This window comes from Vespula pensylvanica, chromosome 14, assembly GCF_014466175.1.
Source record: "Vespula pensylvanica isolate Volc-1 chromosome 14, ASM1446617v1, whole genome shotgun sequence".
NCBI lineage: Eukaryota > Metazoa > Arthropoda > Insecta > Hymenoptera > Vespidae > Vespula > Vespula pensylvanica.
Window position 1 is genome coordinate 148,076 of NC_057698.1, and position 22,632 is coordinate 170,707.

General features: G+C 41.0%; 2 protein-coding genes across 4 annotated transcripts; one reads left to right on the plus strand and one right to left on the minus strand.

The window, feature by feature from the left end:
• Positions 1–596: 596 nt before the first annotated feature.
• LOC122634380 (la-related protein 1B) lies at positions 597–13,585 on the plus strand. Of its 3 annotated transcripts, XM_043823268.1 has the most exons (18): positions 597–631; positions 767–2,626; positions 7,248–7,321; positions 7,428–7,478; positions 7,828–7,996; positions 8,097–8,201; positions 8,488–8,663; positions 8,757–8,881; positions 8,958–9,147; positions 9,418–9,993; positions 10,155–10,312; positions 10,401–10,626; positions 10,722–10,889; positions 10,991–11,250; positions 11,329–11,489; positions 11,706–11,960; positions 12,223–12,356; positions 12,434–13,585. In XM_043823268.1, exons 2-18 carry the CDS (start codon positions 1,723–1,725, stop codon positions 12,917–12,919), a joined length of 4,218 nt encoding a protein of 1,405 aa, XP_043679203.1. In that variant the 5' UTR covers positions 597–631; positions 767–1,722; the 3' UTR covers positions 12,920–13,585. The 3 variants fall into 3 exon arrangements, with proteins under 3 accessions (XP_043679203.1, XP_043679202.1, XP_043679204.1); XM_043823267.1 differs by lacking the exon at positions 597–631 and having other exon boundaries at positions 711–2,626; XM_043823269.1 differs by lacking the exon at positions 597–631 and having other exon boundaries at positions 713–2,626; positions 7,831–7,996.
• Positions 13,586–19,783: 6,198 nt separating this feature from the next.
• On the minus strand, positions 19,784–22,627 carry LOC122634382 (PBAN-type neuropeptides-like). Its single transcript, XM_043823273.1, has 3 exons — positions 21,198–22,627; positions 20,788–21,021; positions 19,784–20,677 (listed from the first exon to the last, which is right to left on the minus strand). Exons 1-3 carry the CDS (start codon positions 21,571–21,573, stop codon positions 20,448–20,450), a joined length of 840 nt encoding a protein of 279 aa, XP_043679208.1. The 5' UTR covers positions 21,574–22,627; the 3' UTR covers positions 19,784–20,447.
• Positions 22,628–22,632: the final 5 nt, after the last annotated feature.

The following is a 22,632-nucleotide window of genomic DNA, read 5'->3' on the forward strand; positions in this document are numbered from 1 at the left end:
CGGCCAGTGGATTTTACCGTAGCATACGCGAAAGAGCTCGATTTCTTTCTTTCTTTTCTTTGTTTTTCGCCCCTTTTTTCGTAGTTCGCACGTACGAGATATTTCGAGAAAAGTTGCGTTTGAAATTTCGCGCGGAACAATCGAAAGAGGAAGAACCGACAACGCCATCGCGCGGCGGGTTACGAACGAACCGGAAGTCCGTCGAGCGGCTCGCTCAGAGGCCAGGAGGCATCGTTGGCCACATGTGTTTTACGAGCTGCTTTCTTGTGAAAAAGGATCGTCGAAAATGCGCCGTGTTTACGTAATGCACGAGAGCGCAACGCTACAACGATGTTGCTAGACGTCACGAATCAAAGAAGAAAAAATCTACGGCGGCGATACGACGAATGAGAAGAAACGTTACACGGCGTACGAGTATAACCATAAAAGAAGATAAATTCCTCTCGAGGATAAAACGAGTCTCCCGGTGTTCCACTACTTTTGCCCCTACTCGTTGTCGTCTCGGCACGTACGGTACGTACTCGCGAAGGCGTATTTTGATTCGTTCGGAGAGAAGTAGACGAAGGAGAAAAAGCAAGAAGAAGGAAGAGCGATCGTTCGTCGTCGTCGAGCAAGCAGAGGGAAACGCAAGGTACGGCAGACCTCGTGGTTCGGATACGAGCGAAATCTCTCTCTCTCTCTCTCTCTCTCTCTCTCTCTCATTCACTCTTTTCTCTCCTCCTTTCGAAAACGTAATACGGTTACGAGTCAACGTTGTGTATTTCAGAGTACGTAGGAAAACAAACATCCCCTTGGGTAGAAAAAAGAAAATATTATATACCAGATATATAGGAGAATTTTAAAAGGCACGTGGTGGAAGGTTAGAATAGAGGAAGGGGAAAGAGAGAGGAAGGGATTCTCGAATCGTCTCTCGTGGCTACACCGTACCGGTGCTGGCAGTACCCATACCGTCCGTAGTACTTTCGCCTCGATCGAGAAAAAGTCTGGTGAGAAGGCTTCCGAGGACGCGCGTGCGCGAGCTCGTACCGGGAAGAAAAGTACGACGCGACGCGACACTACACGGCACAACAGCGGACGTACAGCAAGGAAGAAAACGACGGCCGCAACCGCGTGGGGGTGTTGGGTGTGTGTCGTCCCTGCGTGCAACATTTAACAATCGACGAATAGAACGTGAGAGAGAGAGAGAGAGAGAGAGAGGGAGCGAGCGAGCGAGAGTGGGGGAAAGGCAAGCTAGAGCGCGCGGGTGTCTCGTCGTTCCTAACGATATTCCACACCGGCCGAATACCACCATGCGCTCGAAGCACGGCACGATGTTAACGCTCCTCGCTTCGTCGATGGCCTGAGCGATCGCGGATACGCTCGTGGTTAGGATTCTCGCTCTCGCCTTTTCTCTTCGGTACGAACGAGAAGATAAGTTCGGTGAGTCATTCATGAAACCGGCGAGTACTGGCGTTATCTTACGTTTCTTCGCCGTTGGAAAGTAACGAGTGTTGTTTCGACAAGTTTTAAACGGAAGTGAGAAACGTGAAGGATCGAGGGAAGGAGAAAACTCCGCGTAGAGAGACGGACGGACAGGTAGTAGGAGCGGAGGGAATAAGAGGGAAGAGAGGGAAGAGAGGGACGGACGGACGGACGGACGGACAGCAGAGAGACGGAGTATATCGAGGAGGTGGGACCACCCCGTTGCCTCGTGTTTTTGTCTCTCCGCGCGTGCGATTCAAGATGGCGGCGAAGGTGGTCAGCAGCGGCGCTCAGGGAAGTACCGAGCGAGAGGAGGGCCCTGGGGTGTCCTACGCCAGCGTAGTCAATCCGAAAGCAGCTTCGAACGAGACTACTGCCGGCAGAGTGGTGTCCTCGAGCAAGGGGAACAACAAGGAAAATATAGGCGGTCAATTTGCCGCTCGTCAGTCAAACGCGACCGTTAAAGAACGCATCGTCTCGTCGCAAAATCTTCCTACCAAGGGTAAATCGTATCAGAGAGCTGGGAGACGATTCGCTACAGCCACGCAACCGCAACAACTTGGAGCGGACAAGTGCCAGAACGAATTCCAACTTGGCAAGGACGCGTCGGAGAAACCTTCCGTGAGAAAGGAGACCGTGCAAGAGTCCAAAGCTCGAGCCGATGCGTCCACTACGGCGATACCGGAACAAGAAAAATTGAATAACGGGGATGTTGGAAGCGACGGAGAGTTTCAAACCGTCGCTCCTAAGAGCGCTAGGAGAAAAGAAAAGTTGAGGGAGCAACAAAGAGAACACAGAGAACGCCATCGACATCGCGACCACAGAAATCGACTGCGAGGTCTTAGCGACGACAGTAAAGAGAGAACGACGAAGGAAAGAGACAGAACCGAAAGGATCGGCATGGAACACGTTCTTAATAACAAGGAAGGTATTAAAGAAAGGGAGACTCGAGAGGAAAACGAAGTCCAAGCGTTGGCTCCAGTGAAGTATGTGGAGGCTCCTTTGCCAGCCGTCAATCCTTGGACTAAAACGAAACCTCTTCAATCTTCTGTTCAGCAACCGGTGGCTGCGCCTAGCGCAAGTGCGGTCTCTACGGACAAGCCAAGCGTAAAGGAGAAAAGAGTGTTGCAGCCTCAGCAGCAACGCTCGCAACAAGGGACAGTAGGTGAGTTTACGCGTTGGATACAGAGGGGCATTTTCCTGAGTAGCGCAAGATGGATCAGATATTTGCTGGTTTTTTTTGCATCCGCTTCAGCAACGCTACGTACGTCTGTACTAGAACATATCTATGCGTTTGTTGAACATATCTACTCCTTCAACGCTTTCCAGGGAAAGGACGAGTCTGTTACTCGTTCAAATAAGATTTCGTGATCGTCCTATCAACGCGCCTTAGGTTATTGTTGCTCCAACGTATGTGGCAAACCTACGAATCGATCGAGCGTCCTAAAATATATTTAATGGATTTAAAGCTAATTCCGAGGAAGGCAACTCGACTACGAGCCATGACATCGTCCATTTTTTTAACCATATTCTTCGAGGCTATGGATCGAAACTTGATGGGAAAGGCGTCCACCTTGCGAGGAATTAATTATTTAGCGATTACTCGAACGTTTATAAAGTACCTTTTGTATATCGGTAATTCTACGCGCGCGCGTGTCTTGTCGTTCCATTATTCGCATTACGATGAAAATAGAAGCGCGTCTTCGAACGTCGCGGAAGGCTAAAGGGACGGCGAAAAACGGACGATTCGGATAAATCGGAGAAACGTGGCGATTGTCGTCGATTCTAACGATAAGCGATATTAAGGGTCGCGCGTTTTTGCGCGTTTTGTGCCTAGCTCGATCCTTCTTCTTCCCCTTAGAAAAAATCCTGTTGCCACGTGGTTCTTTCGCGGGGAGGAAAAGGAAGCCGTTCGAGCGAGTACGATCGCCAAAATTCGCGCGCGTTTAATTGCTACAGGAGAGCTATCTGATAAGCCGATAATGATAATAGTGTACTCAAAAAAGATCCAATCGTAGCTCGTTTATTCGAGTTAACGTACGACTATGCGGTATACGTGGCAAGAAAGTAGACGGGCGATACGGAAATCGACACGTTGTCGCCTCCTTTCTATAATTTATATAATTTTCTTTTTCTCCTCTTGTCTCTTACGCGTCCCTTTCTACGCCACCAAAAATCTATACGCGCTCGAAACGGCTGGCATCGAAACTTTGCGATGTCGCGGATTGTTTGTTCGATACCGGTCCCCTTTCCTCGATACGACCATACGACGAGGGGGATGATTCGGGAGGGCACGAATCGAATAGGCCGGGCTGTCGTGGTCTTCTTGGCGATGACTTTGTAAATCTCGATCGATGAACGTGACAGACGCGTTCCGAAAACTAGTTCGATACGCGCGTTCGTCGGACAACAATTAACAACAAGCGCGAAGGAAAGTCGACGACGAAAAGGGGACTCCGTCGCCGAATGGAAAATATGTCGAATCGCAGTAGTGTAGGATCGTTGATCCGTCGTCCGTCTGCGATCGAAAGAGACGACGAGGCGATCTTAGAATCGCGAAGAAGAGAGATAGGAAAACGTGCGAGTTGTGCGGAGGGCAACGACATTGACACTTTTACTAGGCAGCGGGGAGGGGTAGAGAGTCTGTGCGCACGTAATGCAGTTACGGAGACGTGCCTAACGACGTTACGTAGTTTACGGCACACGCCACGTTCCAGACACTCGGTCTCTTTCTAGCCGGCATCGTCCGCGTTTAAAACTACGCTAGACTCCTTCTCCGTCTTCGGCTTCTCTCGAAGCTTCCATTTATTCATCCTCTTCTCCTAACGTTCCTCCCCGATCGATATCCGCTCGCAACGACGAGATACGTACCCAAGATCAATTTCAATCAAAATGGACAGGTTGGACATACGTTTGGTCGGTCTTGGATTCGATTCGATTTGGAGACGTTCGTGACTCGTGAACGTGTTCGGTAAACGTTAGTTCGATCCGTATTGAAATGTGTCGCGGAAAGTGAGAGTACAGGAAAGCAAACCAGTTTCGAGATAGAGAGAAGGCCGACGCGGACAGGAGATAGAATCGAAAGGTCAGTGAAATATCCTACTTTTCGATTTTAATCGTATCGCGTGAGAATTCTCGTTTAAGATTTCCTACGAAGATTCTGAGCCTCGAAGAAATAGAAATCTGATCCTGCGAGATAACGATCCTCGTTCCTTCCGCATTTTCTCTCTTCTCTTTATCCCTTCCTTCTTCCTTCGACCCGGGAGAAAAGAAAACGTATTCGCCAAGGAACGGGCGCGTTTTATTTTCTCACGATTACGGCCGGAACGTAAACTCGCATTTTACGAATTGTTAAGGCGACGATAGCTTTCCGAAGAACAGCCTTGACGAGCGTCGTGCTCCTCGTGTACCGCGTTAAAAAAGAACGAATATTAAAAGGAATCGTAAAAGAACCTTCCCAGAAGGACGCGCTTGAAAGTACATTTAAACGTACAAACGGATTTGCGTTCGGCCAATCGTCTCGTTCGATCGACCAGTGCTCGATCATTTAAAGGCCGTTCTATTACGAGGAATTACTCGACTAACTTCTTCGTCCTCGGGTTATAAAGATATTCGAGTCGGTATCAACGATCTTCTGCGTCGTACGCTCCTGTAGAAATGTTTTATTATCTTTATCGTCGTTATTATTAGCGCCACTTTTCATATTTTAACTCGTACTTTAACTCGATATCGTTCTACGTTACGCAAATCACTTTTCGCGCCCGCTTTTCCGTCGCACGACGTGCCGGGTGTGTAATTCGATCGTAGGAAAGAGAAGAAGAAGAAGAAGAAGAAGAACGATCGAGGAGGAAAAATTTCTCCTTCGTGTGAAAGGTTTTTAGGTAACGATAAAGTTATCTCTCGAGTCGTTACTTATACATATACCGCATATATTTCTCTTTACTTAGGAAAGAAATGTTGTGATCGAACGTATCGCTAAATCCAAAGCTTCTCTCTGCATTTTCTTCGGAAAGGAAATTCTCGAAAATTACAGCGGGATCGTCGCGTTCTGATCGCCGACGATGACGAGATACGTACGGGACGACGAGGCTCGTGCGTTTCGTAACTCCTCGGGTAGTACACGTAAGTTTTCAGGTGGATCGAGTCTCTCGAGCATTTGACAAGTGCATCGCGCGCTCTCGCTTGAAAATTCAGCGAACCGATTTCGAGCGTTCCTATCGCTCTCGAAAAATCTTACAGCATCTCTTTCCGTTTTACCTTTTCCCCTTCTCCTTCTTGGGCTTCGTTCCTACCGTTCGGTCGAGCTCTAGTTCGACCAGTACGTTACAGACGCTGTTCGGATCGCGATCTTAGTATCGTCGGCTAGTGAGACAATTCTCGCGAGAAGTGCTCTTTCGTGAAATGTATCCTCTCTCTCTCTCTCTCCCTCTCGTCTTGTACATCCGATTTGATTTTCTAGGAGCAAGTTAAATCGGTCGCGGCTCGCGACGCGATTTTGAAAGGTGTCAAAAGCGTCGTCGTGCGTCCTTCCTTTTCGACCATTCGATTTGGCCTTGATTATTTCCTTCGTTTCGTAACAGGTTTGGTTTAATAGATCGTTCATCCACGTTTTCACGATGAAGATCAAACCGAAGGAAAATTCTAATCTCCGAAGTGAGTCTTTTCTTATCGTCGTTTTTCATGGAATCGTTTTATCGTTTTAACGAAGGGCGCGGAGACGAAAGAGGGGACGACGTTCTTCTTCCTTGTTTTCCAATTTAGGGCCGTTGTTTATTGTTTTCAGCGTCGACGCGAGCATTGTCAGCGTGGCGATCTGCTCGGGTTTTAGGGCAACGTGCCATCGTCCTCGTCGTCGGGCTCTCTCTCTCTCTCTCTCTCTCTCTCTCTCACACTCTCACTCCGATGCGTGTGTCCTCCAAACGAACTCAACCAGTTTGGCATGGATAAAAAGCCGAAACGCGTCACGTTGCCAAGAAATGGTCAGTTGAGAGAGAGACCAGAATAGAGGGAGATCGCTGAACCCCAACCACCCACTTCCCTGCCATCGCGATTCTCGCAGGTTTTTCAAAAATTGCCGCCCTCTTTCACGAGAGGGAAATTCAACATTCAAAGCATAATTCGTTTTACTAGGGACATTTGACTTGTTTCGACGAATCGACGGTACGAAAACATATTCAGAAAAGTCAAAGCGATTACGTTTAATTTGCGCGCGATAAATTCTCTCTATATGCATTGTTAAAAAAGAAAAATCTAAAGATAGAGCAACGATGTTCATTGTCAAACTATTACTCGAACGGTGTCGGCAACTCGAACGCGGATTTCTCTCGTTCTTTCGTGACGTGGGATGTTACAGATAAAAATATTCGAGAAACGTTCACGTGTTGCCGATAGAGAGAGAGAGAGAGAGATAATCGAGGTCACAATTTGGAACGAGTTATAATTGTGCCGATAAGAATGTAATAATTCAAGTGGAATCTTGTTAATATTCCGAACACGTGTCAATCGTTATTCGTCGACGAGGGCGATAACGCGTTAGCAAGAAAGCATCCCTTTTAACGATGTACATTACTCATACACGTATTTACCATGTACTCGGCGAATTCCTTATTATCTCAATACTTATTGAAATAATTCAATACTTGTTATTTCTTATTATTTAAATCATCATTTGTGTTCGAGTATTTTAAATCAATGAGTTTTTTGTTTGTTCGTTTGTTTTTTCTCCATTAATCCGTGCCTTTATTTTATATATTTACTTGCTTAATCGGTTTTTTTTCCCCTCCTAGAAAATGGACTCCCCACCGCAGCCGAGCCAACGATCGTTAAAGTTTTAAAGGATAGAAGAAAAGTCAACCAAAGGGTATGTTTCTGCTGTTAAAATACGAGAATCGTAGTTTTAGGAACATTGTAATAATTCGTTGTTTTCATCTTTTTTATTTTTTTCCCCTGTTTTTTTTTTTTTTTAGGCGAGCGATTTCACGGATATCGGAGATTGGCCAACGTTGGGAGCTCAAGAGGTTAGGCATATTTTTTTTTTCTTTTTTCTTTTCTCAATTTTTTTTTATACACGGACTTGCGATATTTAGTTACATTAATGAACATTTCATTTAGAAAGACACCTTGGTTCGTTTGCAAAAAGCTAGAGCTCGCAGAAAAGATAATACTATTCTACGAGCGTATACTTTTTGCTAGAAAAAATAAGAGACACTTTATACGATCGGAGTATTCGATTCTGCTTTCTCTGATAAACAAACGTGCTCGTACAACTCATTATATAACTATTATTTGTTTTTTGGAATACCTTAGCACGTTTTTCGTGCAATTTTTTCCAAATATTTATATATATTAAAGCCTGTTCTGCTTTAGAAGAAGACACCCGTGACAACTCCGAAACAAAATGGTGTTGCCGAGCAAAATAATTCGAAGGAAAGCAATGGACATACGATCGAGAGTAAAGGAAAGGAAAACAAAGAGCATAATCAATGTCAGGATGACAGCGATGAACACACGGACAGTAGCGAAAAAAGAAAGAAAGGTAAACATTAGGATTACGTTTAATTGGATCAAAATTTTCTCCTTTTCCTCTTTTTTTTCTTTTTTTCTTTTAATAATTTCATTCATTTATGATTCCGCAGTGAACAAACAAAAGTGGGTTCCATTTGATATAGATATAACAAAAAATAGAGGCAAGAGAGAACGCTCGCCAAAATATCAACACCAAAGAGAAAAAAATAACGAAGGTAATTCTTTCTACGTATGTGCATTTGATTATTTACTCGACATGCTCTCCATAATATCGAGTGATCGAGTGAGTGAGTGAGCGAGAGTATTTGGCCCTTGGCACTTTTCCCTCGTTCCAAAGATCTCCTGAAGAATGTATGTTAGTCATCGTCTCGTTCTTTTTTTTTTTTTTTTTTCCCCTATGAAATCTCGAAGATGGTTGTGTCTTTCATGCTCTACGTGAATTTTAGCTCGTAGCTTACATCCTATTTATATCTTTCTTGTTTTCGTGTTACCTCGTTAAAGATGGAGAAACCTGGCGAGATAGAGAATACGATAGACCAGGATACAATTTTAGGGGTGGTCGAGGTGGACGAAGCTTTAGGGGCAGAGGACGTGGTGGGCGTGGCGGCATGTCTCGTGGTAACTTTAGACATAGACACGATCACGATTATTCCAATTATACCACGGAATATGCTCAGGTAAGCTCTTTTTTAACATTTATTTTTTGTTCTTTAGCGCCTTTATATTAAATTTTCAAACGTCCGACGACATATAATTATTTCTGTTCGTAGATGCAAAAATTTGGTCCACTCGATCCAGCGTACATGATGCCATACATGGGAACGTTTTACTTTAGTAATGCTAGTTTCATCAACATGGATACAACGACGCTTAAAGAGTGCATAAGAAAACAAATGTAAATTTCACTTTAGGATTCTTTTATTTTTTTCAAAATGGATGAACAGTTTCATAAACGATTATTGCCTTTTTAGAGAGTATTACTTCAGCGAAGAGAATCTGTTACGTGACTTTTTTTTGAGACGCAAAATGGATGCTCAGGGATTCTTGCCCATCACGTTGATCGCATCTTTTCATCGCGTTCAAACTTTGACGACCGATGTGTCTGTGGTGATCGAGGCTATAACGGAATCGGAGAAATTGGAGTTGGTCGATGGATTCAAGGTAAGATTTTCTTTTTTCTCTCTTCCAAATTGAATCCATCAAGATCGTGCACGAATAATGTAAAATATCCAATTACACTACGAGTCAATTGGACGAAATTATTGTGCTAGAACAAACTCGGGAGGATTCGCTGACACCGTTCCAATGAACGGGGTTTGAAAGTAGACCTCCTTACACGAGCTTATCAAAGACGCCGTAGCTCTTTCGACTTTGTCTCTCTCGCTCTCGCTCTCAGTTTCATCGCAACGATCCTTTATTCGCTGTGTTTAGGTCAGAACAAGGATCGATCCATTAAAGTGGCCCATCCTGGATGCAGCTGGGAATCCCGTTTATTCCGATTCGTCCGACGCATCGGTATCCTCTCGAAACGAAGTAATACATCCTACATCCGAGGTTGAATTTTATCCAGCTGCGAGACCCTTATCGTCGATTCCTGTTCCCCCAGTTCCTCGAATCCTCCAATCGAATTACCAATTACTATCGACAATAGGAAGAATAAGCGAATCCGAGAGTATCTCATCCTCTATGGGCGATAGTTTGAATCCGGACGTGCCTGAATTTATACCCGTAGACATGACAAGCAAGCTCACATTGAGTAAACAAGTAAGTCAACAACGAGAAAACGGTCTATCGAGAAAAGATGAAATAGTCAAAATACCAAATTCCGTTCTTCCTGAACCATCGAGTAATGAATTGTCTCCACTGTCGACCAATGAATCGAGTAGCAGCGAGTCGATAACCTTGAATGATAAAACGCACACAGAGAATTGTATCCCACCGAAAGTACAAATCAACGACGAGAAGTCGCTAGCGCCTTCGTCGCCATCCGATAACAGTTGGAAAGAGGTAATTCTCGTCAATTAAAATTTCCTGATACAAGATTCTATACGAACATTGTTTTGCATGCGTCGTGCGTGTGCGTGTGCGTGCGTGTGCGTGTGCGTGTGCGTTGCGTGATATGGCATGACACGGTATTATATGATATACGGTGTGATACGGTCTGGCAGGTAAAAAGGAGAGTGAAACATTCGCATAAAGAAAAATCTGAAGAAAAGGAAAAGCCCGGCATTCATAAAAACGAGGAAAGAGAAGAATTGGATTTCCAATTTGACGAAGAATTGGACACACCACCACCGACTGGACGACACAATGCTTTTTCCGAATGGTGAGAGAATTGTTCCTTCGACGATATAACAATGGGCTTGCGATTAAGTTATAAGTTGAGTTGTTTCGAGAGAACGAAATATTTTTAGGTCAGAGGACGACGAAGACTATGAATTATCCGATAGGGACGTTAATAAGCTGTTGATAGTTACGCAAATGACTGTTCCGAATTCGTCGAGGATACCTAAACACGAGGGTCACGATCGTACGGGCGATTGGACAACGAGAGTAAAGATGACGCAAGATCTTGAACAGGCTATCAATGACGGATTGTATTATTACGAAGAGGATCTGTGGAACAAGGATGGGCAAAGGGTAACGTATCGACGATCGCGCTAAAACCCGTCCACAGTCTCGTTCGATGCACGTAGTCGTTCTTAACGAGTCATTATTATATCATACATTTGCAGTACGGTTCGTCGTCTTCGATTAACAATTACAAAACCGTAAACGTCATCAGCCAAGAGGACTTCGAGAAAATGGCGCCGAAGCCTCCAAGAAAAGCCAATCCCGAAGTTCCTCCGCCTCCGCCGTCTGCCGTCGAGGACTTGGACATCTCGCAGTCTCCTCCCGTACAAGTACATATTTCTTTTCCCTTTTTTTTTTAACTTGTTTAGTAAGTAGCCATCGAGCGTAACGGTTCCTTGATCCTTAATTATCGTTTCTTCCTCCAAATTAGGTTCCTAACTCGTCGGAAGGCTCGACCAAAAGGGAAAGAAAGAACGAAAAGAATCGTTGGAACGACAAAGCGAAAAACAGCAGAAGTGGAAGACGTGGAACCGTTCCAAGATTCTTTGCGGTGGTCAAGGACGAACCATCGGTCGATCCCCGAACGCCGCGTAAACGAAAGACTCGTCACAGTAATAACCCTCCTGTAGAACATCACGTCGGTTGGATAATGGATGTTCGGGAACACCGTCCACGTACTTACTCTACGGGGTACGAATTTACTTGTTAGAGCTCGTTGACGCGTACCTACGTTCGTTATTAATACGTTTTCATATTTACGAATGACAGAAGTAGCGCTGGAACGAGCCCCAGTGAAAGTTATCTGGCAAGTAGTTACGGAAGCGCGCCCCAATCCTTGCCGATATTCCAGCATCCCAGTCACGCCTTGTTGAAGGAAAATGGATTTACTCAACAAGTCTATCACAAATATCACTCGCGTTGTTTGAAAGGTAATTTGAATGGAACGAAACTTTATTTAAGGATTAAACTTTACTCCTACGAATTCACGAAATGATGAACATTCTATATTTTGTCTTCTTTTCCCGACTGAGGGACAAAGGTGAAGAGAATTTTAATCTGAAGCATATTTTTTCTCTTACCTTCGGAACGTAGCAATCCTTTGGGATCGTGCATCATTCATTACGAAAATTTTCCTTTTATCTTAGAACGCAAAAGATTAGGTATCGGCCAATCCCAAGAAATGAACACGCTCTTCCGTTTCTGGTCGTTCTTCTTGCGAGAAAATTTCAATCGCACGATGTACGAAGAATTTCGAAATCTAGCCAAAGAAGATGCCTTGGAGGGCTACCGTTACGGATTGGAATGTTTATTCAGATTTTATAGTTACGGCTTGGAGAGGAAATTCAGACCGCAGCTGTACAAAGACTTCCAAATCGAGACGATATACGATTATGAAAGTGGTGAGTAGATATAGATTTTGTCGAAGGTTAAGTCACGTTCTTGCACATAATAGGTTGTTTGGTTACGATGATCGGTTCGTAGCTAAATGGTAAAGATGTGCGAAAGCGAAAGGAGTTGTGATTTTTTTTCTTAAACACCGTGCAAGTTTGTGTTTTATGGAAAATGACGTAACTCGACAAAACGTCATCTTACGTATCGAAGCATGCAATCTCTATCATAGAAATATCGATGATTAATCGTCTCTCGTTCGATGCGCCACAGGACAATTATACGGATTGGAGAAATTCTGGGCCTTCTTGAAATACTACAAAAACTCTGACGACCTTCACATCGATCCGCAATTACAAGAATATTTATCCAAATTCAAGAGTATCGAAGACTTTAGGGTCGTAGAGGTATATTTATCTTTTTTTTTCCTCCGTCGTGTACGATCCCCGTACGATGACTAATCTCAACGAATGTTTATAAACAGCCCCAGATTAACGAAATGCTCCAAGGATTCGCCACAAACGCCCGAGCACAAGCAGCGAAAAGACGTAACAGAAGTCTTTCCGAAAGTGGAAGTGGCAGTGGTACCGATGGTTCTCCGATAAGTAGAGTTCGACGGCTCTCGGGTGGTTCCAGTACGGTCACTTTACCAACGTCTAATTCCGACGTTCCTAACAACCAAAAATCGCGCGTTGACACGGTCAATGTGTCACATTTTCGTAGTAGGGCGGGTTCTTTCGGTTCCGGAAGAATAGGACATCCGAGACGAAAGAACGATCCGGCTTCGTCGAGTAGTCAGCGTGATCTCAGTAAACAACAACCGAGGAGTAGACAAAATTCTTGTTCCCTCGCAAAGTCTTACGAGACGAGTAAGGTTCAAGCCACTGCCAGACATCAGTCCAGTAACAAAAACGAACAGAAGTCTGTAACGAGTAAGGCCGAAGGGAGTTTGTCGGTATATCAAAAGTGATTCGCTCGTTGGTATCATCACCTACGAACCATCGTTTTTGTGCGGAAACATTGAAGAGACAAGGTGAGGAAAAGTCTATCGTTTGAAATGGACTCGTGTAAAAACGTTCGCGATCTTGGAAAAGGATGAACGAGAGAGAGAGAGAGAGAGAGAGAGAGAGAGGGATAATGGTGTTCTCAAAAGAAATTGTTCAAGGATGTAAACACGAGAAGTATCGTCTATTGAAAGATCGATTGTCGTCGTCGGGACGTATGCTTAAGCCTTAAACCGGTATTTTAAAGCTCCTCGCAGCGAAACATCCTACTCCGAGAATTGTGCGAATTATAAGGTACGTCGTCAGTCGTGAAAATGTTTTAGAATTTTATTTAACTTTTAAGATGACAATTTAACCCATTTTTCAATCCTTGCTTAGAATGCCGTAGCTGTTATCGCGTGAAAGATTTTTACTCGATTCCACTAATTCCTTAGGACTTTCGTTAGAGGAACTGTGAGAACGAATGAAAAAGTCGATTGGTAAGAAAGCCAATCATAACCGTTTCTGTGAAAGATCCAAATCCTTATTTTGTTTATTCTCTTGCGTGCATAATTATTTGTCTTTGGTGGATGAGTAGCTAAAATTTCTTTTTAAATCGATCTTTTACGGACTGATTAACGTGTTGAAAATTGGGGGAAAAAAAAAAAACAAAAAAGAAAAAAAAAGAAAACAAAAAATCAAATTTAGTAGCAAGCAGCAACGATGAAAAGAAACATTTTGAAGCAGCAGAAGGAGGAGAAAAAAGGAAAATAAAGAAATAAAAGAAATTAATAGAGTTATTCGCTAGTGGCATGGTCGTGTATTGTGCATATACGATTGTGTAAGGTCTAAGCTTACTAAAGGTTCGCGCGGCTTAAGATTCGATGATAATGGGCATATATCGATTAGATAATTTAATGAATATCGGCGAGACGATAATTAAATGAATGTCGTCTGCCATTAATAATTAGCGCTGACAATATTTCATACAATCAATTATGTTTGTTATTTACGCATTAATTGGATTAATGATTAACGCAATTCAAGTTCTGATTATAGTCAAATTAATGTATCCTCTTATATATTTCCATTGTATCGTGTTACCATTTAACAATTAATTAAAATGATAAACGAAATTTTTACATCGACGTTTATCGTTTTTTAATTTTGAAATGGCGAAAGAAACATTCTTAGGATGAGAACTTTGATTGTTCGTTGTTAAGCCAACTTAATATTTAAATGACAAATTTAATCCTTGATCGAATAAAGTATTATCAATGGGCTGATAAATATAAACGAACGTTGCACTTTCGGTGAAACTTTCGCTTGTACATATTTATCGAACATATGCCATTTTGGAAAGCAACAAATAATTAACTAAACAAATAAAGATGGAGAAGAAGCAAAAGAGAAGAGATCGCAGAGATTCATGAATGTTTCATCGAAATTGTGACGCTCGAGCATCATATACGGTGGTAGTATCTACATATTTAAGAACGGTGATACTATTACTATCGCTATTATTATTGCTAGTGCTACTATTACTACTATACTAATAATATTACTACTGCTGTTGTTGCTACTATTACTGTCGTTGCTACAAACAGTACTACAACGGTAACGGTCAATGTGAAGATGAATGAAATATTACGCTAGAACTAAGCTGCTTAATCATAACAAATACAGCAAGAAAAAAGGGAGATGTATCGAGGAGTTATCAGAGTAATATTATTATTATTATTATTATTATTATTATTATTATTATTACTATTATTATTATTATTATTATTATTATTATTATTATAACTGATAGTCTATAACGAAAATTAGGACAATTAATTAGATTTTATATGCGAGTTTGATTTACTGTATTTAACTTATAGTGCGTATTGGAAAAAATTTTGGTTCTTACGCGATGCCGCTTATGATGAAGAATATATAATAATTATTATTATTATTGTCGTTAAATGAAAAAGGAAAGAGAGAGAGAGAGAGAGAGAGAGAGAAAGTTGTAAAGATCCGAGTAAAAACAACACGTTTTTGATCAAGGCAGCATGAAACAAGGAGAAGGGAAAAGTTGTTAGTTTTCAATCGATATCGCTGTTTTTTTTGTTTTCTTTTTTTTTCAAATAAGCACTGAAAATGCATATCCCGGGAAAAGTTTCCTATTTATATACGATCTTTTTTTCTTTTCTTTTTTTTCTTGTTCGTCCTAAGAATTCGCGTGTACAGCGTGATGTAAATAGAATTGCTAGGAAAGGTTTTATATATATATATATAGTTACAAAAAAGGCAAGTAGAAAAAAAATGATATTTAAATTTGCCAAATACACACACAATTTCTTCCTATAGGTACTAAGAGAATTATTATTCTAAACTGCGTCGAACGAACATGCTATAGAAGTGTGTCGAATTTCGTGCAATAGAGCCTACAATATACAATATCTAATTTTTTTTCCGGTCTCATCGAAACGTCTCTTGTTCTTTCATCTTTGTCGTTGAACAAGTTTGTTTGTGTTGAAAGAAGAAATATTCCTTTTGTCGTTCACACGAGACACGTACAAAAGTACTAAGGTTATACTAAAGAGCTTACCATTACTCTAATCGGATTAGATAGGAAAAATGTATAAAATAATAACGACTGTTCGCCTCTTCTCATAATACTTTTTTTTTCTATTTGTTATCATTTGTGCAGACTATTTTACTTGTAAATTTTATATAGTCGTACGTACACACAGAGAGAAAGAGACAGATAGATAGATAGAGAGAGGGGGGGAGAGAGAGAGAGAGAGAGAAATTTCACCGTCTAAACGATCTATATGAATCACTGCCGATAAAAGAAATATCGTTAAACAGTCAGGACGGTAAATTAAATAACGCGCTTCGCGTGAACTCGTTCGAACGCTTCGTTTTTTAAAGAGAAGATAAGATAGAAAAAAAACGTTCCTCAGGTAACGAAATAACTGTTTTTTGCAGAAAATCATAGAACTATGATATTACATACCTTCAACGCCGTGATGGATTTCGTGTTCATCATTAAAAGTATCTACTTGTTATTTATTTCGTGCCGTTTAATAAAAGTGATACGATAGATTTGTATATACGCGTATTCGTATGCAGAGTGAATCATCTTCAATTTGGATAATGCCTTGAAAATATTTCGTCGTTTAAAAAAACTTAATGAAACAGGTATTTAAAGATGTCAAGGTATTTAAAAAGGTCGGATGATTCGTTTTGTATAACGTGAACAATGCTCTTGTAAATATCGAGTTGTACGATTGTAGCCAGAAAGAGATAAAATGACGAAATCGATTTATATTGTAGACCTTTTTTTTTCTTTTTTCATTTTTTAGAGAGAGAAAACTACGGAATACGATAGAAATGGAATTTGTAACAATTGACAAACGTTTCTTTTCGATTGACTTTCTTTAACTGCTCTTTTCTGATCTTCCGATAAGATAAAGTGAAAAATATTTTAGTTACCTACGTTTTATGCATTTTACCATAATACCATATGTAAAGTATATGCGTAAATTAATAAATTTATATATGTATACATATATGTATGTATGCACGCATGCATGTATGTATATATATAAAATGGCAAATAGAACGAACGATACACACTATGCATGCTGCGAAAATCCGTTCATTGTTTAAACATGCCCTTCTTATTCTCGTTGAAACGCACTAGTCACACGTATCGTATACTATAACCGGTATAATAAACACTGTCGAAAATACTGCATCGTATATGTATAAAGAAAAAGAGATGCATTTATTAAATACTACTTATAACATGATTACGATTAATTTCTTCGAAACGCTTGCTATATTTTGATGGAAAAAGAAAGCATTTAGGCATCTCTTATATTTTTATATCTCAAATACACGCATACTTCCTTTTTGCAATGATAAAAATAATAGATTTTCGGTAGCACTTCGCGAACTTGACAAGAGGAGATGAGAAGGGAAAAATTCTGTAATAATTTTTCTTTTTCCATTTCAATTTTCTTCCACAACAAATTAACCTCGCATAACTTTAGCAAATATCTAAAAAAAAAATTATTCTTCGACCTTCAATCGGCTTTTTGCTTAAAAATTATGAAAATGTGTAAAATCGAAAGCAACCGATAAGAGTCACACATCGACGGATGAAGGATTAAACGTGAACTAGCACAAACTACTGATAATTACCTACTTAATATCGATGAATAAAAAGAATGAAAAAGGAATGGCTCGTAATGTACATATTTCTTTCATAGTCTTTAATTGCCATTTCATAGGCGGCGATATTTGGTTTTATTTTTAAACGAATGAAATAATAACTTATCACGGGCGCGCTATACTATTACGATAATGACAACGTTCTACAAATGTAAGATTTTAGAATTAGATTCATACGATTACGTTTAAAAGTCGGTGAAGAAATGATTTTATCTGAGCCAATAAACTTTATAGCGTCCTTCGAGATATAACGTATATCTATATGTTACATCTACGATAACATATAATGTTGTAGATTAAATGAAAAATATTTTCCCGCGAAATGCGGGAGCCTATCGTAATATGAAAAATAGATCTTTTGCATTGGATTATTTTCAAATGGTGCAGGGTCGTCTTCTTCTCTGGTATAAAAAAAAAAAAAAATGCGAATAATTTTGTAACACATAGTACATTTGTAAATAGCTACATATTTCCGTAAAAATAAGCACGCGCGCACACACACACACACACACACACACACACACAATCGCGATTCGTGTTACAAAAAAAATCGAAAAAGAAGAAGCGACTCCCTATGACATAGAAAAATATTAAAATACAGAGCCGACACACACAAATTTACGTACAGGACGCAGAGTCACATGGCACAGACTCGTACGTATACATTGTTATTTAGTTTTGCTGCTAATAAGTCTTGATTTTACACTTAAGGCTTGCATTATTATATAAGAAAAGGGTGAGGTTAACGGTTAATAAAAACAAAACAAAAAAAAAATAAAAAAATGTGTAAGAAATGCGCGCGCATACACACACACACACACAAGCAGACTGCTGAAAAGAAATGATTATATATACAGGCAACCCTTCTATAATACGGTTAATTTGTACCGTTGCCTGTACATACAATGCATAAATATTATACACAAATATACACACATTATATAGAGAACTTATACGGTCTCAGTGTGTAAAGTTAATTTCGCGGTGATGCCACTCTCCGAGCGAAAATTACGACGACCTCTATTTGTTTATTTAACTTGTACGAAAAGCGAAGGGAAGGAGAAAAATAAGAGCAAAGTCACGAATCTCCGGCAAAACGTTTGAATCAACTGCCTTGAGTTTGTACAGATACTGTCCCCCCTCCCCTTCTCCCCCACCCTACATTGACTTTTCTTCTCTCTGCTCTCATTATTACGTACTTTCTATCGTTGTATATATCGTATTTTACTTCATCGATTCCTTGCTCTCATTTAGTAGTATGTTTGTGTATAGGTAGTAAATCATTTTCTTCTTTCCAATTTCATTCGTATTAATTGTACGTGTACATCAATTAGGATTTCGTTAAATAACGATATAAATATTTGATTTTTTCGTCGAGTTATCATCGAAGGAAAAAGAAAATAAACGGTAAAGCTCGACTCGCGGAATTAACGTTATCCTCTCGATCCTTCGTAGAATCGTACGGAAATAAACAAAATAAATCGCGGACAACTCGTGGTTGTGAGAATTTTGTTAAATATTCAACGGGAACAGAGTAGTTCGCATAAACGTATGTCGCGCAGTATTCCGAGAACGGAAACAATGCACTATCCGGTAAAAAGGAAAAAGAAGACAAAGAAAACTTGCAGATAAAGTTTAATTGTAAACGAAGAAAAGGAAGGAAGGAAAAAAAAGAAAAACAATAATAATAAATAAAGTAAAACGCGCAGCAGGTTTTCGTTCGTGCAATTGTGCCTTCAATCGAGATTTTACTTGCGAATACTCACGAACACGTCGTACCATCTTCCACGTTTCAATTTTCAGTGTTGTCGAAAGTGCGGGAAGAATATTAAAAAATATACTTGATGCAGCTTGCGTGAAAGAGAAAGAAAGAGTCGAAGAAAAAACGAGGAAAGAACGAACTTTTTCGGATTTGAGCGAACGAGAATAGTAGAAACGTTTCGCAACGAGCGAAAAGAAGAAAAAAGAAAGAAAAGACGGGGAAACCATAAACAGGCGAAGAAAGAGAGCTAGTTAGTAAAATGTATAGAAAATTGTTAAAAAAAAAAGAGAAAAAACACTGTCGACCTTTACGTTTGGCGAAATTTTCAAATATTTTTTCAAACGTAGGTACAACATAGCCCGTATACAATGATTGAAATAACAGATCATAGGCGTACGTATTTGTTATTACGAGATATGACTCGAATTGCGATCCCCCCTTTCACGATAATTAATAGTCACGTCAGCCATGTACATAGATATATAGTTATACGATAAACATACTTAACGATAAGACTTAGATGCTGCGTTAAATTAAATTAAGCTAGAAAATGCAGTTTAAACGATTATAACAAAAACGATAATAATAATAACAGTTAATGACCATAGATCGACTCGGTGGATCGAACGATGCGTGTGGGTGTGTGTGCGTGCGTTTAAATCTGACGATAATACGTGACGTATGAATGAATTTTGAATCTTGTACGCGTAACTGGAAGTTGTAACGTTTGTGAATATATAAATAATAAAAAAGCCAAAAAAACCGAGCACGACCCGAATCTTCAATGTCGCTCAACGTATACGAGGAAGAAAACAAGAAAAAGCGAACGTAAAGATCCGATCTTTTCATTCTTTTCCCACAATTAGGATGGACGAATTACTCAATTGTCATTTCGCATTGAATCGGTTCGATTGGATCGGATAAAGAGAAGGTCTCTTTTATGTATCTCGTAGACGGAAAATTTTGTTTTTTACCGATCGTTTTCGCTCGCAAGTTTACATTCGTAGATGTTAACTGGATTCGTTGCTTTTATTCGTCGTCGAAATAAATCGAGGTAATGGGTTAACTCCGTATCTCCTATCCGTTCCCGGTGTTTTCGTGTTTTATGATTACGAGCTGTATCTAACGTTACCACATGGCCCATCGGTACGGAGCGCTGCTCGAGGAATTACCCCTAAATGCACCGTGCTCCATCCTCCTCCTTCTTTCTTTCTTTCTTTCCTTCCTTCCTTCCTTCCTTCCTTCCTTCTTTTCCTACCAATAATATCTTCGAGCAATAATACACGCCCCCTTTTTTTTATTATCTATGCTACGCGAACATAAATATCGCGTTTCGATGTGATTATTTTTTGACGTCTTCGAGAGATAGGATCAAAATGAAATAAATGGAGGATTGCAAACAAACGTGAATACTTTATTTCTTATGTGGTTCCAGTAAGACGTTGCTTAATTGAATCTCTTTCTGTATAAGTTCTGTATAAGTTTTAGTTACTATGGCCTGGTATCTTCCATTCTTTGTTTCTTCCCTAAAACGTCGGGACGCGCGATCGATGGGCAAATCGCGATGAAATCGTCATAGGGATTCTACGATTACCACGACTGATCGCCAAAGAAAATGGTTCGCTCGAGAACGTTCCGTCCTCGTCTCGTGCGTTCTCCGAGTCCTTCGAAAGTAAAAACTTGGGAGGAAGTTCGTCTGCGTCGTAGTCTCCTTCTTGGTCGAGCTTGACTCGATTAGTCGTCCGTCCCTTCTCGCCTGTTGCCGATCGATCCACGAATATAAATTTCCATTCGTTACTTTTGATATCAATGAATTATAATCAGCTTCGTTTCAGCTATTTTCCTCGATCGAATTTTTTCGTTTACCTGGTAAAGCGACGATGGTCCAACCTGAACCGTCGAAAGCATTACCGACGGTCTCCAAGTCGGCGTTCATGTCCGTTCTACCCTCGAACTTTCGACGTTTTCCAAGTCGCGGTCCAAACCACATCCCGCTGCTCATCTCTTGCGTAGTCCTCTTTATGCACTTCCCTCCGGTACACGAACGAAAATCGTTGTCCTGCGTTCGTTCGTTCGACATGCTCGCTACGTCTCTCGAATCTAAAAAAGAAAAGCTTGACTGGAAGGACTCCTCCAAAGAAAAAAAAAACAAAAAGCAACAGTGATCTCGAATTTTAAAGACGCGTCATGCTCGGCAAGTCTGACGAGGTCCGACTTGTCGCTACTTCCGCTCTCGCCGATTGCAAAACAACGAAGAAGGAACGAAGGAAACTTACCATATTCCGCGGTCGTACGGGACGTCAAGAAGAAGAAAAATAGGAGAAGGCAGGAATAAGAGAAGGTCCTCGACGTCCAGGAAAATTTACCAACGAATTCGATCATCTCTTCCTCCCGCGTTGGACGTTGTTCCTTGCCCAAGTTTCCTCGAGACGCTCTCGGAACGAATTGGTGCCGATACGGCAGCGATCCTGAGGTTTTATAGGGTCGACCCGAGATATCACAGGGCGTTGTCACGGTATCGCCCTCGCCCTCACCCTCTACGTCCTCCTCGATCTTCTCGGAGAAATAATGTGCTAAGAGAGATAAAGAGAGAGAATATCGAACAATCCCACGAGGGTAATCTCGGTGAGCGTCGTGGCGATTACTCTCCATTTGAATCAAAAGTTACGCTCTTCCATACGCAATGAGAATTCGTTTCTCTTTCCTTCTCGCCTTTGAGCTCTCTCCTACCCACGTTTCACTCTCACTTCCGTGTTCTAGGTACTCGTTATTGCTGCATATATCTGTTGTACTCTCAGGAAGAATTTTTATTGATTTAGAATTATCGAATTTGAATTCGCGTTTAATTATTTCCGATTGTATCGTTTTAACCGACCCACAAAATAATTTCAATATCGTTTATAGAACGTTGCGATGTAACGACGCGAATATATCTGTTTTCAGATTTCTTAGAAACTCGATGAAATGGATCCTCGTCGATCCAACGCCCGCATTCGTCGCACCCCATACGGCGCGATAAATGAAACGCGTTACTCGATTCGAAAGCAAAGGGCAAATCTCTCGGTTATCCAATTTAATTTGCGAATCGACGGGATCGATTCTTCCCGTTGCTATATAAGAGACCGATCTTCGCTTCTCCGCGGCATTTCGAAAAAGGTCGTCGAGTTAAACGGATTTACTTATTATTTCATTCTCTTTATTTTCCATACGAGCGAGTCTACGGAAATATTTCGTAATGCAATCACTTTTGTTCGTATCTTTCATTCAGCGTTCTATTCCTTTTTGCTACAGAATTTGATTACATTTCTTTTCTTCTCGTATCTTTTTTTTTTCTCTTTTTTACGCGGAGTTACAATACATATCGCAAGTGATACTTTAGCGTCGGCTCTCGTCTCGCGACATCTTCGTCGAGTTTACGACTCTTTCTCCTACGAAATTCGAGAAGCCCTTCCGAGAGGACGCGATATTTTGTCGTGGTTGAAACAATATACACGTCGATAGAACGGCCAAGACGCGTCTCGCACGATCGGAGAAGATCCTCCGCACATGCGGACCGATGCGTTTTTTCGGTGGGATTTAAGTGGCTCCGCAACTTCTTACACTTACGTGCATACGTATACATGTACGTGGACTTTGATACTCGTCAAAGCAAACAAACGTTCGCGGCTTGGTGCTGTTGTTGGTGCTGTCGTCGTCGTCGTCGTCGTCGTC